This window comes from Ochotona curzoniae, unplaced genomic scaffold (genome assembly GCF_017591425.1).
Source record: "Ochotona curzoniae isolate NIBS_2020 unplaced genomic scaffold, NIBS_Ocur_1.0 contig_3255, whole genome shotgun sequence".
Taxonomy (NCBI): domain Eukaryota; kingdom Metazoa; phylum Chordata; class Mammalia; order Lagomorpha; family Ochotonidae; genus Ochotona; species Ochotona curzoniae.
This window is the reverse complement of record NW_024465777.1, coordinates 717247-738658: the sequence shown is the minus strand read 5'-3', so window position 1 is coordinate 738658 and position 21412 is coordinate 717247. Positions and strand designations below refer to the sequence as shown.

General features: G+C 46.9%; 1 protein-coding gene across 1 annotated transcript; it reads right to left on the bottom strand.

The window, feature by feature from the left end:
• Nucleotides 1-8192: 8192 nt before the first annotated feature.
• Nucleotides 8193-13947, bottom strand: LOC121156112 (chymotrypsin-like elastase family member 3B). Its single transcript, XM_040979726.1, has 8 exons — nucleotides 13908-13947; nucleotides 12558-12643; nucleotides 11174-11271; nucleotides 10917-11045; nucleotides 9585-9721; nucleotides 9154-9296; nucleotides 8393-8545; nucleotides 8193-8213 (listed from the first exon to the last, which is right to left on the bottom strand). Exons 1-8 carry the CDS (start codon nucleotides 13945-13947, stop codon nucleotides 8193-8195), a joined length of 807 nt encoding a protein of 268 aa, XP_040835660.1.
• Between the last annotated feature and the right edge of the window lie 7465 nt (nucleotides 13948-21412).

Below are 21412 nucleotides of genomic sequence, written 5' to 3'. Positions count from 1 at the left end.
CGGATCTGACGGCCAGCAGATCAAGAACTGTGGTAGGGGTAGTCAGGCGCCATTTTGCTCACTGTGGCAATAGCTTAAGGACTGCAGGCCACAACAGTGAACTGAGCACGTGCTGAGCTCGGGAGAACTCATTGGGTTCTGAGGATTGCACTGGTCCCTCAGGAAAATAATACCGACTGTGGCATCGTGTGGATCAAAATAGGTCTGTGTGGCACCCAGACCTAACGTCCAACAGGTTCCAGCAAGATCAGCACCACCAACCACCTAGCTATTTAGGATACCTGGTGTCTCCCTAATCCTGGGACCTACTCCAACCAGAAGTGGGAGAAAGGTTGTACAGACAACGGTGCAGCTTCAGCACGGTATCACAGGAGGTGGACAGTTAACTGAGGAATTCATCAAGAAAATGGAGGATACAGAGTTCATAAAATTAGGCTTGGGGTTATAGTTTAGCGGTTTACGTTCTAGCCTTGCATGTACCAGGATCCCGTATGGGTACCGGTTCTAAACCCAGCAGCCCTGTTTCCCATCCAGCTCCCTGCTTGTGGCGGGGGAAAGCAGTTGAGGACGACACAAAGCCTTGGGACTTTGCACCTGTGTGAAAGACCTGGTAGAGGCTCCTGGCTTCTGGCTTCAGATCAGCTCAGCTCCGGCCATTGCGGTCATGTGGAGAGTGAGCTGGAAGATGAGACATCTCTCTCTCTCTCTCTCTCTCTTTCTCTCCTGCTCTCTGTATATTTGACTTTATAATAAAAAGCAATCTTGAAAAAAAATTCAGAAAACGTATTACAAAGCTTCTTATCAACAATGAGAGACACATACAGATGTTTAAAGAATTTAAGGAGTGTGCGAATAGCAACACTGAATAGCAACACTGAAACAAAATCAAGCTGAATTGTTGGAAATGAAGGACATGGTAGAGCAAATTATCAATTCAGTGAAAAGTCCCAATAAGAGAATGTAGGAGGCAGCAGAAAGAATCTTAGAATTGCAAAATATTTCTTGTGACAATGGAGAAACAATCAAAAAGTGGAAGTAGAGCTGGGTCAAGCTAAAAAAGTATTCAAGAATTAAGAGACACCATTCAAAGGCCAAATATAAGTTATGGGAGTTCCAGAATGTGCAGAAAGGAAAGCTGATTTAAAAGTGTATTTAGTGATGAAGAAAAATTTTCCTCATCAGAAGAAAAATTGGGAAACAAGATTCAGGATGGGCACAGAACTCCCAACAGGGTTGACCAAAAGCAAAATTCACCACGACACATGGCAATCAAGCTCTCTTGAATCGAAATAAGAAAAATGTGCATGTGAAAAAATTCCCCACTGCTTATTTTTTTAACTTCTTTTTTTACATTTTATTATTATTGCTATCATTTTATGATACTGTTCCATATTCCCTTATCTCCTCCCCAATTCCCTCCCCCTACCCCAGTTCCTTTATATCATGACTAACATATAGTTCTTCATACTCAGTTATATGTCCATCATTGCAGGCATGGACAATGGCAGAGAGTCCAGAATCCTGTTGTCAAGATAGAGTAAGCAGTTTCATTGTAAGTCCATCTTTGTTTGGAAACAGAAATGCATACCACACTGCATTCTCACATCTGGATGTTAGTCTCCATTACATAACTACTGTACATCCCCTCAAATGAAAAGTCATGATACAAAATCAATAATAAAAAGAAAAATAGAAATTTACAATGCCATGAAGTTAAATGACATGTTACTAGATATAACAGTCTCCATTACACAACTACTATACATTCCCCTTAAATGAAGAGCCACAAAACAAAATCAACATCAGGATGAAACAAGAAATTAACAACACCAAGAAGTTAACAACATGCTATTAAATGACTAACGTGTAGCTGAAGAAATGAAAATCAAGAACCTTCTTGAAGAAAATGATGCTACTCTATGATCTATGAGTCATTGAATGATTTAATCAGAAGAAAGTGTTTTGAAGAGATGAAACCAACAGAAAACAACAAAAAACCATGTGATATAGTTTCCACTGATCTTTGTTGAAGTGTGTCTCTTCTAGACAAGAAACAGATGGGTTTTGTTTTTTTTTTTAAAATCCAGTCTACTAATCTATGATGTTTGGTTGAGCTTAAGCCATTTACATTCAGAGTTAAATACACATGAGTGGAACTTTGGTCCTGTCATTTTAGAAATGGGTTGTTTATTGATTTAGTCTTCTGTTGTCATTTTACTGGGATGTTCTTCCCGTTTGCCTTTGGTTTTGGTAGGTGCTAATTCCTCTTCTCTGTCAAGAGAACATCTTGAAATTTCATTTGTAGGGCAGGCTTGAAAGAGGCAAATTCTTTTAGCTTTTCTTTACTGTGGAAGAACTTATTTCATTTTTAGCATTATGGCTTCCAGTTATGCCCATTTGGCAACAAATAGCTGCATTTTTTTTTTTAATAGATGAGCAGTATTCCATGGAGTAAATGAACCATAGCTTTCTTATGCAGTCTTCCACTGATGGGCATTTCGGTTGCTTCCATGTTTTTGCAATTACTGATCGTGCTGCTATGAACATATTATTGCATGTTGGTTTAACCTTTCTGACAAGACACCGACTCAGAATCCCCCAGGTGGAGCTGCCAGCCTCAGTTACAGGGTAGGACCCAAGAGGTTTCTTCCCACAGTGGCCCTGGTGCCCTCCAGGCCAGCATGTAGCATCTCAGATGAGCAGCAGGGGGCGAGTGTGAGCCATGACCCTCACTGCTGTTTGTTCTAAGGAAAGTTCTCACCACCAGCTCTTCCTGGTGGTCCAGAGGAGTGTTGGAGATGTGCTCCTATGTGCTGACATGGAGATGAAGCTTGGTTCATGTTAGTAGAATGGATAATAAAGGAGTTGATGTGAGGGCGAGTGAAGGACTTGAGGAATAGAGAGAGAGGAGATAACCCAGAAAAGAGAGGCAGGTGTTTGACACGCTGGCTGAGATGCCACTGGGGACACTGTGTCCCGTATCAGAGTGCGCACTGCAGGTGCTCTGACTGCAAACGTGTCCTTGGGAGGGAGCAGGTGATGCTACAGGCAATTGTGACTTGGGTCAAGCAATCATTTTCTCTGATGCTTCTCAGGCACCTTGCTTTAAGTTCCTGATGTTTCTTGGCCACTTGGGCCTGGTACCTCCACAGGAAGCTGTTCATAGACTAACAGTGTTCTTTACACGTTTTCTATCAGAGCTCCAGGTGATGTTACCAGGCACCCCCTGCTCTGGTCAAAACATGAGCAGTGGAACCAACAGAGCCAGGCTCGGTGTGAATTCTGGCTCTGCAGAGCTGTGGAGGCCTAGGCAGGCTGCCTCACCCCTAGAGCAGCAGTGCAGTTTACCCCCTGAAGGGTTATGAATTTCAAAGGTTAGCAAGGCATTGACATGTCCGTTACAGCCTCACCTCCAGGAGGATGGGAGCCTGCATCGGGAGGCCTTCAGAACTTCTCAAACATTCATAGATTGTGCACAGTGGTCCCTTCAGATCCACCCTGCCAGGTAGTGCAACATGCATCACGTTGGGAACTTCACTGTTTATGAGCAGGTGAAGCAAACAGCAGCAGTCCCAGATTGGTAACACTCACTCTAAAAACTACAAATACCACCAATTTTAGAAACAAATATGGAAGAGTGGTCCTGAAAAATGAGAATATTCTCAGCTACATGGAACATCAGGAGAAAAAGCTCTGGTAAGGCTTCCAGGAGGAAGAAACACATAAACTGGGTGTGTCTGAGTCACAAGACCCTGAGAGCAGAGTGCTGGTTCCAGCTAGAGGAGGAGTAGAATCTTCCATTTTGTTCGTGTCTGTGAACACGTCATTCAGGAACACCAATACTGCCCTGTGCTCCAAGGCATGCTGTCAATGGGAGCCAGGTAATGTTAGGGAGCTCAGTCTGCAACTAGCCTGATAACTGAAGACTTAAATGGACATTCCCCACTAGGGAAGTAAGCATGGGAACAGAAAGAAGCAGTGATCCCCAGGGAAGGGGAAGGCTTGTTGCAGGAAGAAGTTTAACAGTTTTCCAAAATTAGGGGCTGGCAGGTTGGCATAGTGGGTAAGGCCATCACTTGTGATGCCATCTCATTTGGGTGCCAGTTTCACATCCAATCTAGCTCCCTGTTGATGTGTTTGGGAAATGAGCGAAGACTGGCCTAAAGCCTGGGCTGTTGCCAACCATGTGGGAGATGGGGATTCAGTTCTCGTCTCCTGGCTTCAGGGTGGCCCAGTCCCAGTTCTTGTGGCCTTTTGGAGAGTGAACCAACACATGAAATACCTCTTTCTGTCTGTGTATCTCGCCTCTTTTTCAACTTTCTCTGTCATGCTACATGTCAACAAGTATATCCACCTCTCTTTCACTTTCTCTCTCTCTCTCTCTCTCTCTCTGATGATGGCACCTGAGGGCAGACGCTCTCCCACCTGTGTCCCACATCTATAGTTCCCACCTTCCATAATTAGCTCCAGCTCCTGACTCCGGCATGCTGCCAATGCAGACCTGGGTACCAGCCGGGCACTGTCAAGAGACTGGGTTCCTATCACCCATGTGAAAGATCTGGGTTGAGTCAAACCCCCTCTTTCAACCCAGCCCAGTGCTGGCCACTGCAGGCATTTTGGGATTGTACCAGTGGATGAGAGTGCCAGCTGTCTCAGTTTCTCACAGTCACTCAAATGAAAAAGAAATAGATAAGAAATATATCAGAATATGCTGGGCTGAGGTTGTGTTGCAGTGTTAAAGTTGCCTTATAAGGTACCAGATCACATGATAGTATACTGGGTGGAGTCCTGGCTGCTCCACTTCTGATCTAACTCCTTCCTGATGCAGCTGGGAAGGCAGTGGAGGACAGTCTGAGTAGCTGGGTCTTGTCACCCTTAAGGAGTAAGGGACCTGAATGTGGCAGACCTAGATGGATTTTCCGGTTCCTGACTGCAGCCTGGCTAACCCTGACCATTATGGCCAATGGATGGTGAACCAGCAGATGGAAGATTTCTCTCTCCCTCTGTCTCACCCTCTCTCTCTGACTCTGCCTTTCAAACAAACAAAATTAAATTTAAAAATATTTCCTAAGGCAGAAGTCTCTAAAATGTGGGCACTAATAATGTCCTTGGGGGGGGGGGGAACTGTTGACTCTATGGATTAAAGGAGTGAATGAATGATACTTCAATATTTTCTGAATGAGAATTAAGTTGTTGACATTCTGTGATTAAAAAGGATGCATAGAAGCAATGGTCTCTATCAATTTAAGAAGGAAACTGAGCAAATGACATTGTGCTGTGTCAAAAGGTGTTGGTTTTCTGTGATTTGGGATCAAGAGCAGAACCTTGATGCCCGTGACAGCAGTTTAAAAAAAAAGAATTGGTGTCTAGATTTTACGTAAAAAATTTTGTATAGTCTTGAAGATTTTTTAAAAACTAAAATTTAATTGCTGATGAAATTGTTGGTGGTGTTTGCTCAGATTTCTTGCCTGTTGGCTGCCTGCCCATGTGTGGTGAGAAGGGTCACAGCTGTTTGCAGGCCTCTCCTGAGGCTGGAGGGGTGTATCCTGGGGTCCACCACCTGCCCACTAATCCCATGTGTCATCCTGAAGCTGTTATGGACAATGCTCAAAGGGCCCTTCCTGGCCCTCAGGAAGAAGTGGACACTCAGCCTTTACAGCCCTGCTGTGCCTTGATCACTGTGTGCACCTTGGTAGCAAGGACCAAGGTATGTGTGTTCCAGAGCCCCACCCATCCTGCTCATGATGCTGAAGTCTGTTCTGCCTGTGTACCTGTCCTGCCCTCCTCCAGTCCTTGCTGACTTGTTCTTGGCTTTGGTAAGACTCAGAGTGGGAGTCATGGCTGGAGCAGGGCTTTATATGGGGGAGACTGAGACCTCAAAAGTGATCTTAGAAAATAAGCTGTGGAAGGTAGCAGTGGGTGATGACAGAAGAAGCAGGGACTTCTGAGAAGTGCTGTTGGCGCTGTCCCATGGAGAGCAAGGTGGCCACTGGTAAGATGAGAGTGAGCACGCCTCCCACTCAGCCACCACAGCACTTAGGACAGTCTCTAGGGAAACTCCCACGCAGGTGCACCTGGACACGTGTCAAGCACATGGATGTAGTACTCTTTGTAATCACAGGAGAAGGACCCTGCTCTGAGTGTCCATCAGCAGGGCAGGGACAGACAACTGGTGTTGTCATATAAGGGACATACACTGGCAACAATGAGCCAAAGACAAAGCTACAAGGAGAGACATCAGGAACTAAGGTCACAGGGAAGAATCAAATGGGAGAACCAAACACTCAGCATGAGGTCAGGCTTGTTGAAAATATTATTTAAGTTTTATTTGCAAGACAGATTTAGAGTGAGAGAGGAAGAGACAGAAACCATTCTATCCACTGGTTCACTTTGCAAATGGTAGCAATGGCCAGAGCTGAGCTAATCTGAAACCAGGAGCCTGGAGCTGCCTCTAGGTCATCCATGCCTGTGCTGAGTCCTAACACCTTGAGCCATCCGTAACTGCTTTCCCAGACCACAAGCAAGGAGCTGGATGGGAAGTGGAGCATCTGTGATGTGAAGTGCTGCCCACATTGTTATGCCAGCCTGGCTTGTTCTAAAGACCACAACAATGCACTGTGTTCTGTGTGGGCATTTGAATAAGTGATCACCATATACCAGATGGAGGGCCAGGAGAAAACCAAACCCACTGTATCCTTGAGATAGGGTAGGTCCAATCCCTACAACAGACAATGCTTAAAATCCTGATGGTGAGGACAGCGGAACTTGAATCTTGTCAGGAGCTGGAGGAGTTTTTGGTCAGTGTTTCCTCACTCTGAGCCCTGGCTGATCAGCATGGAGTCACAATGAGAGCTTGCTCATCACCAGGTGTCTTCATGCTTCACCCTGGTCAAAGCTAGCCACCTGCCACACATGTCTTTAGGGGAGAGTGAAGATATTCTATTACATATCCTGGAGTGGGAAAATTCTCCCATATCTCCCAGGTGAGAGCAGGGCCCAAGGAGTTGGGCCATTGTCCGCAGTTTTCCCAGGCCATCTCTACAGAGTAGACTGGAAGTGGAGAAGCTAGGGCTTGAACTAGTGCCAATATAGGATGCCAACAACTCATACAGAGGCTTTACCTGATATACCAAGCCAGTGCTATTTCTCTTTAAATAATAAACCACTTCCGAGCATGACCCACATCTCCCTGCCTCTCGGAGCCCTCCTCTGAAATAAGGAATGAATGATACTGAATGAATGAATGACCACAGCCCTCCTTCTGCCAGGCAGTGGACACAGAAACCCCTGGTCCTTCCACTCCACCATGAGCCTCCTGAGAGTGGGCAGGTTCAGGTTCTCTGCAGGTGTCACTGTGTGCTGTGCCTGCATGGAAAAGCCACTGCTCTCTGGGGACTCCATCCTGGGGAACCAGTGTGTCCCAATTATCCTCAGATTGCCTCAATTTCCTCAGTTAAGTCCTGAATCTGAGAACCCCTAGTCCCAGAAAATCCGAGAGGGTGGTCATCCCATCATGACTCCTTCTCCCTGGGCCCCAGGATTTTCTTGTCCTCACATGAGAGGCTGACTCTGGTCTCATCTCTGCACATCAGCTCTCAGATCTCAGGAAGAGGCCAGAGGGGAAGAGGCAATGGAGGAAAGAGACCCAACATGGGACTTGCTGAGAGATTTTTATTCTTTATAAACATGTAGGATCAGCATGAGCATGGGTTGTTCTCAATCGTCTGGAAATGAACAGGGAGGGGACAGAACATTCTGGTTAGCATCATGGGTTCTGCAGCCAAAGGGAAGTAGGGTCAGTTCCCAGCCTGACCATTGTGTGATTTGGGAGAATGACCTTCCCTTTCTGAGCCTCGGTTTCTTTCTCTAATGGCAGTGGTGATCACAATACTTACCCTGTTCAGGATTAGCTATCATTCAAGGATTCCATCTCTGTCCCTGGTGCACATTTACATGATCTTGAGGTGGTCACTGCTGCTATCATGGGCAATATCAACCCTCTGTGACCACCTGTCCTCTGAGATGCTAGGTCTTCAGCTTTTCCCATCCCAAATCTCACCATCCCTCACCATAATTGCTCATTTCACATCACCTCCACCAGGTGGCGGTGTGTCCCTCTCTCCTCTATGACGAAAAAGGAACCAACCAGAGGACGCACTGAGAAACCCTCACTAATAAGGAAGTGCAAAACTCTACCCAAAGTCTGGGAAGTTCTGAACCACAGAGAGCAGAACACATCCACAGGCCCCTCGGGAATGTCCCCAAGGCTCCTCCCCTACTGCCTCTCTGGGCTCCCTGCTGCCCCTCACCAGCATCTGACCTACCACCCTGTGACCAGTCCCCATGTCAGAGAGTTCCTAGCCTGGAGCCCTCCTAGCTATGCAGCCCTCACCTCCTTAATCCAGGGAATGTAGGCTGACACGCGGGTGAACACAGTGGGCTTCTTCGGGTAGTTGCAGCCATAGCCAGAAACAAAGCTGGTCACACCATGGACCTCCAACTCACCATCCTCTCCGGGGCAGTTGAGGGGTCCTCCAGAGTCACCCTGTGATGGTCAGAGGGGTGGGAACTAAGCTGTGTCTCAGCTAGAAGGAATTGTCCCTGACCTGGGGGTTGCAGACACACCCACACTGCTGCACCTCCCCCAGCCTCAGGGCCTCAGCTGGCCAGGACCAGGGTCTGTGCTACCACAGCTGCTGAGCAGGAAGGGACCCACACAGGACCTCAGCACAGTCCCTGGCACAGAGGGAGCCCCGAGAGACGCCAGCGCCCCCTGCTGGCAGCACCTTCCCTGCTGCTTAGGAGGACTCAGCTCCCACAGCACAGTGGTTGAGGATCCCTGCAGAGCCCAGAGTGGGTGACTCCAGGTGGTGGTGTGAGTGTCCCTGCTGTGCTGCTGGGGAAGCCTGAGCAGGAGGAGGGACAGTGATGGTCCCAGGTGAGGGGTCCTGTGAGGTGGTCAGGAGTCAGGGTGTGTGGGCTGTGCTGACTTCCTCTAGGTGCTGCCTGGGGCCTGCAGCCCCCGTGTGACCAGCAGAGAAGATAGCTCCTGCACATCTAGGCATGTAGCCCAGGGACACTAGAATCTGCTCCCATGGAAGACAGCTTCTCTACCTCCTAAAATAGCTCTGCATTGAAGAGTGAGTCACTTACATTACAACCAGAGACTTCGTCCCCGCCGGCGCACACCATGGTCTCTTTCACGGTGGAGCCCCACCAGTCTCGCTGGGAGCAGTGTTCATAGTCCACCACGGGCAGCAGCCCTTTCTGCAGCTTGTTTGGCAGTTGTCCACCAGCTGCAGAGACAGAGAGCAATGAGGGCCCAGAGGGCAGGGTAGGATCCTGGGGAGGGCCACGGAGGCCCATGCTCTCCTGGGCTGAGGGGTCTCCCAGTTACACCATCCTCATGTTCTGTGAGCCTCTACATCCATGATCAAGTACTCTATATTCCTGATACAGACTCCAGGATTCTCTCCTGATTGTTTGGGTGCTTTAATGAGAAAACCCTCGAGACCAGACCTGATGTAACATCAGTTTCTGTCCCCCAGATCCTGTCTCTGCCGTGCTCCCTGGTCAACACGTACTGGAGAGCCGGCCCCAGCCAGTGACACAGCATTGTGTGCCATGGGGCAGGATGTAGCCAGCAGGAGGGAGGCGGGCAAGCTGGACCTCATCCGTCAGCTCGGCACATTTGGACAGCTTGAGGAGGGCGATGTCATAGCTGTGGGAACAAAGGAGTTGGTTGGAAATTTGGCACTGTGGTATTTTAGGCTAAGCCGCTGCCTGTGATCCTGATACCATATACAGGTAATGGTTCAATATGTGACTGCTCCACTTCTAATCCAGCTTCCTACTTATGACCTGGGAAAGCAGTGGAGGACGGCCCAAGTCCTTGAGTTCCTGCCTCGCTATTGGAGACACGAAAGTAGCTTCTGGTTTTAGACTGGCATGGTTCTGTCCACTGTGGCAATTTGGGAACTGAACCAGTGGATGGAGACCCTCTGTGTCCCTACCACCCTATAACTCTTTTAAATAATGGCTAAATAATAATTTGTTAAGTCATGTATAGCCTGGTGGCCTTGGACATCCTTGTACTACTTTCTTCTACTTTTAGAATCCAGAAGCTTCCAGAAGCTTTATAACTGTCTTTGGTACCTCTCACGGTAATGTCCCTGGTTTCTCTAATGTCCCTGCTCTCACTTAAGGTCTCACTGGGCTCACACGCCTGGAGGGCTGTGACACAGTTACTGGGGGACAGGTGGCTCACTGGTTAGTGGTTGCATCCCCCATCACAGTGCCAGGTGCCAGTCTCAGCTGCTCCATTCCAGTTTCCTCTTCATGTGCACCTGCAGAAGCAGCTGGAGGCTCTGTTGCCTGGACTCTGCCTCCCGCTTACACATCCTGGCTGATTGTTAGCTTTCTGGCCTTGACTGGCACAACTTTAATTTTTGTAGGTAATTGGATTGAATTAGTAGATGGAACATTTCTCTCTGATTTTTAAATAGATAAAAATCAACGAATAAGTTTTAAGAAGGAAGCCATTATTCTGGGATCGACTCCCAGGCTTTGAGGCTGTGTCTGGCTGACACCAGAGGTCTGACTGTACTCACAGAGTTCCCAGGTTACACTGGTGCTGGAGTCCAACAGGCCACACTTGGTGACCACTGCTGTACCTGGTGTCACTCTGGACATTTCTCATGCATCTCACTTTTTATGGCCACAGGCTCCCTGTGGGGGTGCACCGTGGTTTCCATGACAACAGTCTCTAAGTCCTGTATTGGGTTTGTAAGGTTTCTGCTCCTGGCTGTGATCTCACCAGAAAATGCTGAGCCACCCAGACACAGGTGAGGGACTAGATGAGCTGTGGTCATGGAGGGAAGAACACAGGAGCCCGGTCCAGCTGGGAGCTCACTCACCCTTTGGCCACATTATTGTTGTTATATTGCGGGTGCACGATGGCCTTTTCCACAATGATGGTCTGCTCAGGTCCCTCTGTCACTGAGCGGTCGTACTCTCCCAACACGACGCGGTATGTCCGACCACTCCTGCCATGGGAGGGAGGGACATCAGCTTGAATTTGACTGCCACCACGCATAACCACCCATGTTCTAGACTACCTGGGTCTCACACGTGATAAAGGACAGGGCAGGGGTGGGGCAGAAGGAGAACTCACACGACACAGTGGGCAGCAGTCATAACCCAGCAACGATCGATGAGGGTCCCTCCACAGGTGAAGGACCAGCCTCCACTCGCCTTATATTCCAAGAGAACCTGGAGGCCCAGGAAGGATGATTCTGAGAGGTTTGGGTCACAACTGTAGGTTGTGCAGTGTGTTCACAGAGAAGAGCAGCCCTTTCAGAGTCACACCTGCTCATGGAGGTCCTATCCTTTTCTCCTCAGGGATCACTGGGATGCTCAGTCTCTTCCCTGAGCACCGCAACATTCTCTGCACAGAAGGAATCTCCAAGCCTTCTGTCCTCTGACAGTCGCTAAGATCCTCTGTTCTCTCAGGTCCCATTCTCCTGCACATTAGCCCTTCCTGACTTCCCGGAGTTTCTGAAGTACAAATCACCCTGACTCGTTTTCTTGCCTTGTGGTTCCCTACTCATTCAGAATCTCAAATGTTCCTGAAGATCAAGGCTGACAAGGCATAGCCTCTGCCCCAGGCTGGCTGTGGTCTGTGCACACAGATGTTGACTGCACACAGTCCGTTCACTCAGGCACACATGCTCTCTGGCTGCTTTCCTGTTGCAATGGCAGGGCTAAGTCACTGCTGGAGAAGCCATGTGGCTGACAGGGCTGCAGCATTCACTCTCTGCTCCCTCCCAGAACACACTGGCTGACCCTACCCTAGAGAATGTTCTGGGTGGTAGTCATGTTCTCTGTCTGCTGCCCAACATGGGAACCATTGGCCACATGTGGCTCTATAACTCTTGGACATGATTGACTTTTTAAATTCACATTTATGTATCCTCATGTAGCTAATGACTACTGTGCTCCACAGCAGAGCAAGCCTTGCCCTCTGTGCTGCCCTCTACTACCCTGATCCAACTCTCCATACTCTGTGCTCCAGACCACAGAGCCCTGCTGTGGGATTCAAGGAAGTGGACCTGAGTCCCCTGCTCTGCCTCTACCCAGTGTCTGGGTTCCTATATTATTGGGTCAAGGCTGGAGACTTTGCAACTGTGCCGAGCAGGGTGCTGAAGCTGCTCCCAGGACTAGGAAAGGCCGTCACAGGATGGTGGCTGGCCCAGGGCCAGGAGGTGGGGTTGGTCTCGCCAGCAAGTAAACAGGAAGTCACAGGGATAGGTGGATGCCCTCGCTGCGTTTATGTCATTACTACTGGCCTATCAGGTAGCACCTGGTGGAGAAGTGATTAGTGGAGAGAAGGGTATAAATGCAGCAGCTTTTGGCAATAAGGGGTCTGGTTGCGATTCCGACTTTTCCCAGACCCTCAAAAGTGTGCCTCGTAGGTAGTGTTGCCACTGGGGCGGACACATGCAACCAGTGCTTGGTGTCCAGAGCCCACAGTGTTAGTCATTGGGTATTATTCTCACCTGCCAGGGCTTGCTGTAGGGCACTGCATCCTCACCATTGACCACACGGCTGGAGGGGTTGAAGGAAGGCTGGTCAGAGCCTGAGGCTGGAGAGGACAGTAGATATGTTAATCAACCAGAGGGCCCCAGTAGGAAAAGGGGAGTGTGCCAGTCCTACAGTGCCATAGGTGGGCTGTGTGACTCCCTAGGAGGTGCAACAGTGATGATTTGAGTTTTAGAGCCACTTCCACCTCTGACTTTTCTGACTTCTAGTTTCAGCCTGGCCCAGCCTTGGTTATTGCAGACATAGGAGTAGCAAAGTAAAACATGGGAAATCTCTCTATCAGTCTGTCAGTTTCTCTACCCTTAAATAAAATACATAATAAAAACATTCTCTAGTATATTGGAAGCTGTGAAGTAAGACTGCCTGGGTTCACAGTGCAGCTGCATCCCCTGTGCTTGGAGCATGTTTTACTTCTCAATGGGTCAGTTTTCCCTAATACAAAATCGGGACAAGTTCAGCACTGTGATGTCATGAGGCGGAGATGAAAAGCACTTGGGATCATAAATGGAAGTGTCCCAGCCATCAGTCTACAGTAGCGAGAGTGCTCATTGAATGTTCCCTAGTCCCATGGTTGTCAGAAGGGGCGATTGTTCAGAGGAGGAAGCTCTGAGCTGCAATGTAATGTGGCAGAGAGACCAGGAAAAGGTGAACCTCAGGCAGTAGAGGTGGATTGGAGCAGTGTGAGTGGAGAATTGGATCATTCAGCCCAGAATGGAAGTTCTACCTGATACAGTCTACGTACAGAACCTGACCCTAACCACTCAGCTTTGTCACCGCCCCACCAAGGACTCCCTCCACAGCCCTTGGTGCTGCTCCTAGTCCTTCTCCTGGGCTGGGCCACCTCCTGTTTTTTCTCCTTTCTCATCCCCAGCATCAAGCTGAAGACCCCTTCTTTTTAACTATTTATTATTATTATTACTTTTAATTAGAAAGATACAGACAGAGAGAGCGCAGAAGAGATGAGAGGAAGATTTTCCATCCAATGATTCACTCCTCAAGCTGCTGTAACAGCTGGAGCTGTGCCTATCTGAAGCCAGGTGCCCAGAGCCTCTTCTGGGTCTCCCATGTGGGTATAGGGACCAAAGCTTTGGGCTGTCCTTGATTACTTTACCAGGTCACAAGCAAGGAGCTGGATGGGAATCTGGGCATACAAGGCTAGGACTTGGCCTTCAGGCTACCTCTCCAGGCCCCTGAAACCTCTTCTAGGGAAGCAGGTGTTGGGATTGTGAGGCCCGTGTTGGAGAACAGATTTTAGAACTTCTGGCACAGGACACACACAGGCAGCAAGACTCAGGCTGGGGGCTTACCCAGGGCCACAAGGAGGAGGGAGCTCAGCAGCCGGATCATTATGGATCTGGAGAAGAAGGGAAGGAGAAACGGAACCTGGCCTCTAATATAGGACACAGAGGGGGATGGAGGGGGCTGGACTGGGCCCCACTCCAGAACATGTGGTGGAGCACCAGATCTCCCATGGTCCAAGGCCACAGTCCCCACCAGCTGCGCATGGAGGACTGACAGCCGATGGAAGTACTCAGGGTTCCCTCACTGTGAGGTTAAATAGATGGAACCAGGTGGTCAATTGATAACGGGGGAGCAGCATGAAAAGTTGGCATCAGAACATGCTACCTGGTCAGGAAGGAACACCCCTCTGAGCCAATCTTGTATCCTGCCTGGCCCACCTAGCCCTTTGACGTTGATCGCATGGCTTTACTTCTCTGAGTCTCAGTTTTACCATCTCTAATATGGGATCAAGATTTGTATCCAAATCAAAAAAGAGATTGGTTTAAAGAACTAGAAAAGAGACAGCTAAAGATTGACTGAGACAAAAAAGTCGTGTACATTGAATCATTCTCCAAATACCTGCGACAGCAGAGGATGAGCTGCCTGAGGCCCAGGGTCTGGAGATTCACCTGGGTCTCTCAAGTGCTGATTCCATTACATGTTGCTTTCAGAATGTGTATCAACAGGAAGCTGGGATCAGAAACAAAGCTGGGACTCAAACCCAGGCACTTTGATATGGGATGCAGGGGTCCCAAGAAGTATCCTTACTGTTGTGCCAAATGTCCACACATACTGACTTTGCTCATGTTAGAAGTAGAGAATGTGAAATACAAAAAGTGTGAGAGAGAAATTAAAACATACGCACACACACACAGAGTGAGAGACACAGATCCATTAATCCACTGGTTTGCTCCACAGCATGATTGAGGATGGAGCTGGGAACCAGAAACTCAATCCAGGTCCCCCACATAGGTTTTGGCAAAAACAAGATTATTTGAACCATCATCACAGCTTCCCAGGCCTGCACTGGTGGCCTCTGCAGGCAGAGAGAAGTTTATATTCATAACCAAGCATTTTGAACATCTTATCCACAATGCTAGATACCCACTCTTACAATTTTGAAAAATTTCAGACAGGGCCCAGTGCTGTGGCTCAGTGGTTAAATTCTTACCATGCATGTGCTTGGATGCCTTGCATGTGGGTGCCAGTTCATGTCCTGGCTAGTCCACTCCCCTTCTAGTTCCCTGCTTGTGGCCTGGAAAAGCAGTCGAGGATGGCCCAAAGGGTTGGGACCCTGTACCTGCGTGGGAGACCTGGAAGAAGCTCCTGGTTCCTAGTTTTGGATTAGCTCAGCTCTGGCTGTTATGGCCACTTGGGCAGTGAACCAGCGAACAGAATATCTTTCTCTCTGTCTCTCCCTCTTTCTGCAAATCTGCCTTTCCAATAAAAAAATAAATCTTTAAAAAAAAGTTAAGATAACTGAAATACTGAAATGTACTTGACTTGGATCACAAAAAACACTACGTAAAATGGAAACAAAGGCCTCAGAAACATAGGCTCTGGATGTTTGGGTCATGTCTGGGACATGGGATAGATTATTTGCTGCTAGAAGTCAAAGTTTGTGCTGGATTTTTGAAATGTTACTTGGCATATAACTAAATCTTTAAGTGTTCAATTGGAAACTACGATGAGTTTTTAAAAATTTATTTATTTTTTATTTTTTTAATAATAATCTTACTTAGTTGAATAGAGTACAAAGGGTCAAGGGCTACAGGAAAGTGGGTAATACCATTGTTTCCACACTAATATGATCATTTTTTCCCTACATGTGGGGTCAGGGGAGAAACAAAGGGAAAAGCCCCACCTAGCCTCCCACCCATCCCAGATCCCCTACGTGAGGCACGCTCCGAGGGTCCTGCTCAAGCAGTTTTGATAGTTCAACAGGTCTAAATTGCTGCCGATCTCGCCATTCCAGTCATGATGAAATCTATTCAGAATCCACTGGCTGACATAGTCTCTTCATGGTTGGGGTTCTGAAATCAGTAGTTCAGTTGGAGGGATGTCCAAAGAAACTTCCTCTGAGATGATCCCAGACCTGATTCTTGTGTGAGTTCACCAGTACGGAGTCTGGCACAGTCTGCTGCCCCAATCAGCTTATGCACATGCTGGTCGTTTCAGTTGCTGGGTCAGTTCTGTTTCCAGCCCTGTCTTCCACTTGAACCAGCGTGTGTTGTAATCCACCTCGATCCTACCCACTTCATACTCGGTCCTCACGCAAACCAGTGGGAGCTGCAGCCTAGTTGGGGAGAACTCAACAAACACAGACATTATTCTAAAATCTAAAATTACCCTCAAAGCCCTTTACTGATTTATGAGTTATAAAAGCTAGAGCATACCCTTTGGTCCTATGATAAGCAAAACAAATAAATTATATAACCTGAAATAATTCAAATGTTGCTTATCTTATATTTTAGGAACACTGTTTGTATATTATCTAAAACAAAGAAAAGCAGGCCAGATAATGATCTATCCCTCAGTGTGCAACTGCTCTTCATATGTATTATTTTTCCAGGTTACCTAATAAATAAAAAGGTCTATTATGTAATACAATTATTTAACTATATTTTCATGGTTGATGTTAAACACTACAATAAAATTCTGGTTATGGAAATTGTTAAGTCATATGAATGGCTCAGTTCACTTACTTAGTGAAACAAATGGCAGTAATTATAGTACGGTTGTATTATAATGATGTTCTGAAAAAAATAATTTTTTTAAACAAACTTCTTTTTCCAGTTGGATGCTGGGCTACAGCAGTATCAAATACCATCTGAGACACCAGTGTTGAATATGTTAGTCAATTGCAGGCTGCTATACTTCCAATCCAGGTCCACCCTAACACACCTGGAGAAGTAGCAGAAGACGATCCAAATGCTTGGATCATCTACCACCCATATCAGACGCCTAGACAGAGTTCCGGGTTCCAAGTTTCAACCTGAACAATCCCAAGTGGTACAGGCTTTTGGAAAGAGGACTTGGGGATGAGAGATTTCTGTATATCTGTGTTAATTTCCCCTTTTCTGCTTTGTCTTTCAAACAAATTGAAAATTGATAAAGAATGAAAAATCGGAGGCAGGATTAGTTTGGAGGTCAATACAATCTTTGAACGATCCTCTCACAGTATCAGAGTGCCTGGGTTCTAGTCCAGGTTGTTGACTCCTGCTCCCTGCTGCTGTGCACCTGGGAGTCCGCAGGTGGTGACTTAAATGACCAGAGCCCTGGTCCCCATGTGGGAGACCTTGATTAGGATTCTGGATTTTGACCTTGTTCTGCTCAGACTCAGACATTGCATCCACTGGGGAATGAGATAGCAGAGGTGAATTTTCTCTGTCTCAGAGCCACTTCACACATGTGACTGTCACATTGCTCCCCAGCTCCCCCAGAATCCTGGGGCATTGGCTGCTGTGGTCAACCAAGAGCAACCTGTGCCTTGTCCAGGGTGGTCTGCACACACTTTCCACATCTGCATGGATTCACAGAGGGCTGGAGCCTCACTCCAGACCAGGTCCTGTGCAGGGATGGAGTTACTGGACATTTCCCACAATAGAGAAATAAATGTTTTCTTTGAAAAACAGCAGTTCTCTTTCCCATGGCAGCTAAGGAATACTTCTTAGGGAGGTAAGTAGAGGCAGTATTAGTGGAAAAAAGGTAGGTGATTAAAAAACACTTTGACCAACTAAATACCAAATCTGCATTTCAGTAAGTGTTCAGAACCAATATGAATAAGCCTCCTCTTATGTCCAGTTCATGTCTTATGTCATGTCCAGTTCAACATCTTATGTCTATGTTCCTCTTCAGAGTAATCAGTTTTCAATAAAACATCCTCAGGTCAAATGTAAAATTCCTGTGCTAAGCAAGGTCTTAGGTGAATTATTGCCAAATAAACAGTGGCACATCCATCACTTTGAACAATAGAACTAGCTACTCGTAATGAGGAGCACACACATTCAGCATTCCCACTCAAGAGCAAGAAACCCTAATTCCTCCACCAGTTTCAGATGATTTTAAGCGAGCGTTTCTGGAGCAGGCTTTGCAGCTCGGTTTAAGGCTGTGTTCAGACTGTGAAATCCTGTGCGGGAGTGCCCTAGTGTCTCTACCATTTTACACCCCTCCAGCTCCTGCTGCTGCTACTGGGAGGCAGGTGATGGGAGCAGCACATGGGCTCCTGTCACCCATCGGGGAGATGTACTGGACTCTAGATTCCAGGCTGTTTCCTGACCCAGCCCTGGTGATTGAGGCTGTTGGGAAGTGAACCAGCAGATGGAAAGATTTTCTCCACATGTCAATGTGTGTGTGAGTGTGTATGTGTGTATGTGTGTGTGTCCATCTGTTGTTCTGCTTGTCAAGTAAATAAAAATATACATTGGTAAAATAAAGAGTAAAAGGAGACGTGAAGTTCTTTTTAAACTGTTTTTAATATATTCCTGATGTTAGGCTAAGTGAGGGATGGTTTTCAAACTGCTGTTGCTGTGAGTTGTTGTGGGCCTTTTAAATGTATTTTTAAATTTTGATAATCTTACATAGTTGATTAGGGCACAAAGGGTCAAGAGTTACAGGAAAGTGGGTAAGACCATTGTTTCCACACTGATATAATTTTTTTCTGAATCTGCAATAAGGGGAGAAACAAAGGGAGAAGCCCCTGTTGTGGGCATTAGAGAGTGAGCCTGCAGATGGAATACGTCTGTTTCTTTTATTCTCTCTGTCTCTACTACTGCGCATTCCTACCTTTTTACTTAATTAAAAATGAATTACTTTGCTAAAACTTAATATTTAATCCCTTGGATGATTTCCAGCTGGTTTGCTTCTTTGCTTTATTACTTTGAGGTAAGCACTGTAGCCAGTCTTTATTTTACAACAGGCAAACCAATGTAGTACTTTATTTGGATTTTACATAGTTAATAAATGGCAGAGGCTGGATGCGACCCCAGTCAACTTTATTCAAAACTCTATTTTTAAAATTATGATTGGTGTGGATTTTTTTTTTAAATACAGAAGTAAAGACACAAAAATGAGAGAGAACTGCCATCTGCTGACTACCCCACAGCCTGCAATGGCCAGCTGGGACAAGACCAAATCTGGGAATTTCCCCTGCCCTATCCCCAAATCCCCTCCCCTGTTGGGGGCACTGAAAATGTCCTGCCCTGTGATTGGCCCTTTGCCCTGATTGGCATGCCTTTGTGATCTTTAAGCTGATTGGATAGGATTGATATATAAGCCAGGGGCTTTTGGCGGGGAGGGGCTTCTGTGTAACAGAATTTACGGACATAACGGTTTTAACGGAAGGTCTGAATAAAGCGCCTCTGAGACGCTCTCCAGTGTCGGGTGATTTCTTCCACGGGATGGGAGACCCCAATAACTGGCGCTGTGACTCAGATAGAAATCAGCTGGTGAGCACCAGGAAGATAAGTAGCTGAACAGATCGCTCAGGGAGCCACTTACAGCAGGAATTAATTTACAACTGAGTCTTTTGCTCAGGAAGCTGCACTAGGTGGGGACGTGCACGTCAAGTTGTGGTTTAGCGACGAGTCAAGTTCGTGGGTTAGCGACGAGCAAAGGTGTTAGAAATATGGGCAATTTAACTTATTCAGCGCTCATGCAGCCTTTATTGCAGAAACTGCTGACAGTACTGTCATTTTTTCAAACTGTGCAGAGGCTTGCCCCGTGGTTTGTGGAAGAGGGCCTTTTGATCCTGCCACAATAGAAGCACTTAGGCAAAGACTTATCTAAGGCAGAACAGCAGGAACCCCTCCCTCCAGAAACAGTCGGGTTCTGTATGTTGATTAAGTCTTACCTGACAGATGGCACTGATAAATTCAGAGGACTTATACAGGAAGGTGAGAAAGTCTTACTGAGACGCAAAAAAAAAAAAAAAATCTATTGATACCTGCTCTGGGGTTTTTATGCCTCAGCTTACACAGGGGAGAAGGTTCAAGATGTTATATCTCATTGCCTTTAGGCTTTTGCAGCCTGGGGTGTCCCCCAGTGTTATAAGACTGATAATGGACCTGCCTATACAGCCAAAGCATTTGATAAGTTTTGTTCTGAATTTGCGATTAAACACTCCACTGGCATCCCATATAATCCCACGGGCCAGGCCGTGGTAGAGCGTGCCCGTGCAATTCTCAAAGCATTAGTAATAAAACAAAAAGGGGGAGCAGGAGTCGCCCTATATCCCAATAGTTCTAAACATCAATTGGCTTTAGTTACTTATATTTTTAATTTTTTGATTTTGGATTTGGATGGTCTTTCTGCTGCCGAACGCCACGCTGTTGTTGCAGGTCCCTGCAAAGATTGGGTGATGTGGAAGGATGTTTTAACAAAACAATGGATGGGCCCACATCCTGTCTTACGACGGACACGAGGAGCAGTTTGTGTTTTTCCGCAGGATTCTGATGGACCGGTGTGGGTGCCAGAACATTTGACGCGAGTGATAAGAAAGCCGGAGCAAGATGAACCTGTGGACGTGGTGGATGGTGACCAGCCTGATGTTCATTCAGATACCGAGAGGAGACAACCAGAATCTCCAGCTATGGGTGATAGTGAAAGCGTGGCCAATCCCCCTTCCAGTGAAAAGCGATGGTTATGACTGCATCAGTTCCCAGACTGTGCCCGAGGAGCAAATGTAACGGCACTATAAAAGGGGTGTGGCAAATATTGCCTCACTGTCTAGTGCCTTGGAAATGGCCCCCAGAATGGACTGGCTGTCAAAGTACTGTGACTCCTAGAAGAGTAGCACCTGGTCTTGCTATGACCAATTTATTTCCTAACTGTTCAAATTCCACCTTTGTGGGGTATAACTATACATATGGTAACCCTGTTCAATCTGTTTCTGCTCAGCCTTGGAATGCCTGGGTACTTCACACTAGTAGGGGTGGGTGTTCAGATATATCAGCTTTTGCATTTATTGATAAGGCAGTGATAAAAATTGTAATTATAGTAGTAATAGTTCTAGAATATGGGAAGAAGATGTTAAAGTTAATTGCAGTCGTGATGTTATCTATAATGGTATTTATGTATATGTACAAGCTCCATTTATGTTTACTGTTTCCATGAGTGCTAGTGTTACCCTTTTGAATTGCTCTGTACTTAAGTGAGCTCTTAACCAGTGTTGGAATGGCTCTGGCACTGTGGAACTGTGGAGCCATTCCACAATTTATTCCCATGCCTGTTCAGGTGAGCACCAAAGTAGAGATTGCCATGGTAGAGCAATGGCCAAATTGGATACTAAAGGGTTATTCCTTTGCATGCTAATGGGCCGGTATAGTAGGCCTGGGCCTTATCTTACACAAATGGCTACAATAGCCAGGTCTTGCAAAGGCTAACACCAGGGCCCTAAGGTGCAACCTGCATCTCCCATGTAGGGGAAAGGGCCTGAGTAATCAGGGAATTCCTCTGTTGCCTTCCAAGTTACATTAGCAGGGAGCCATGTTAGAAGTGAAGCAGCCAGTATTTGATGCATGCTCTCATTAGG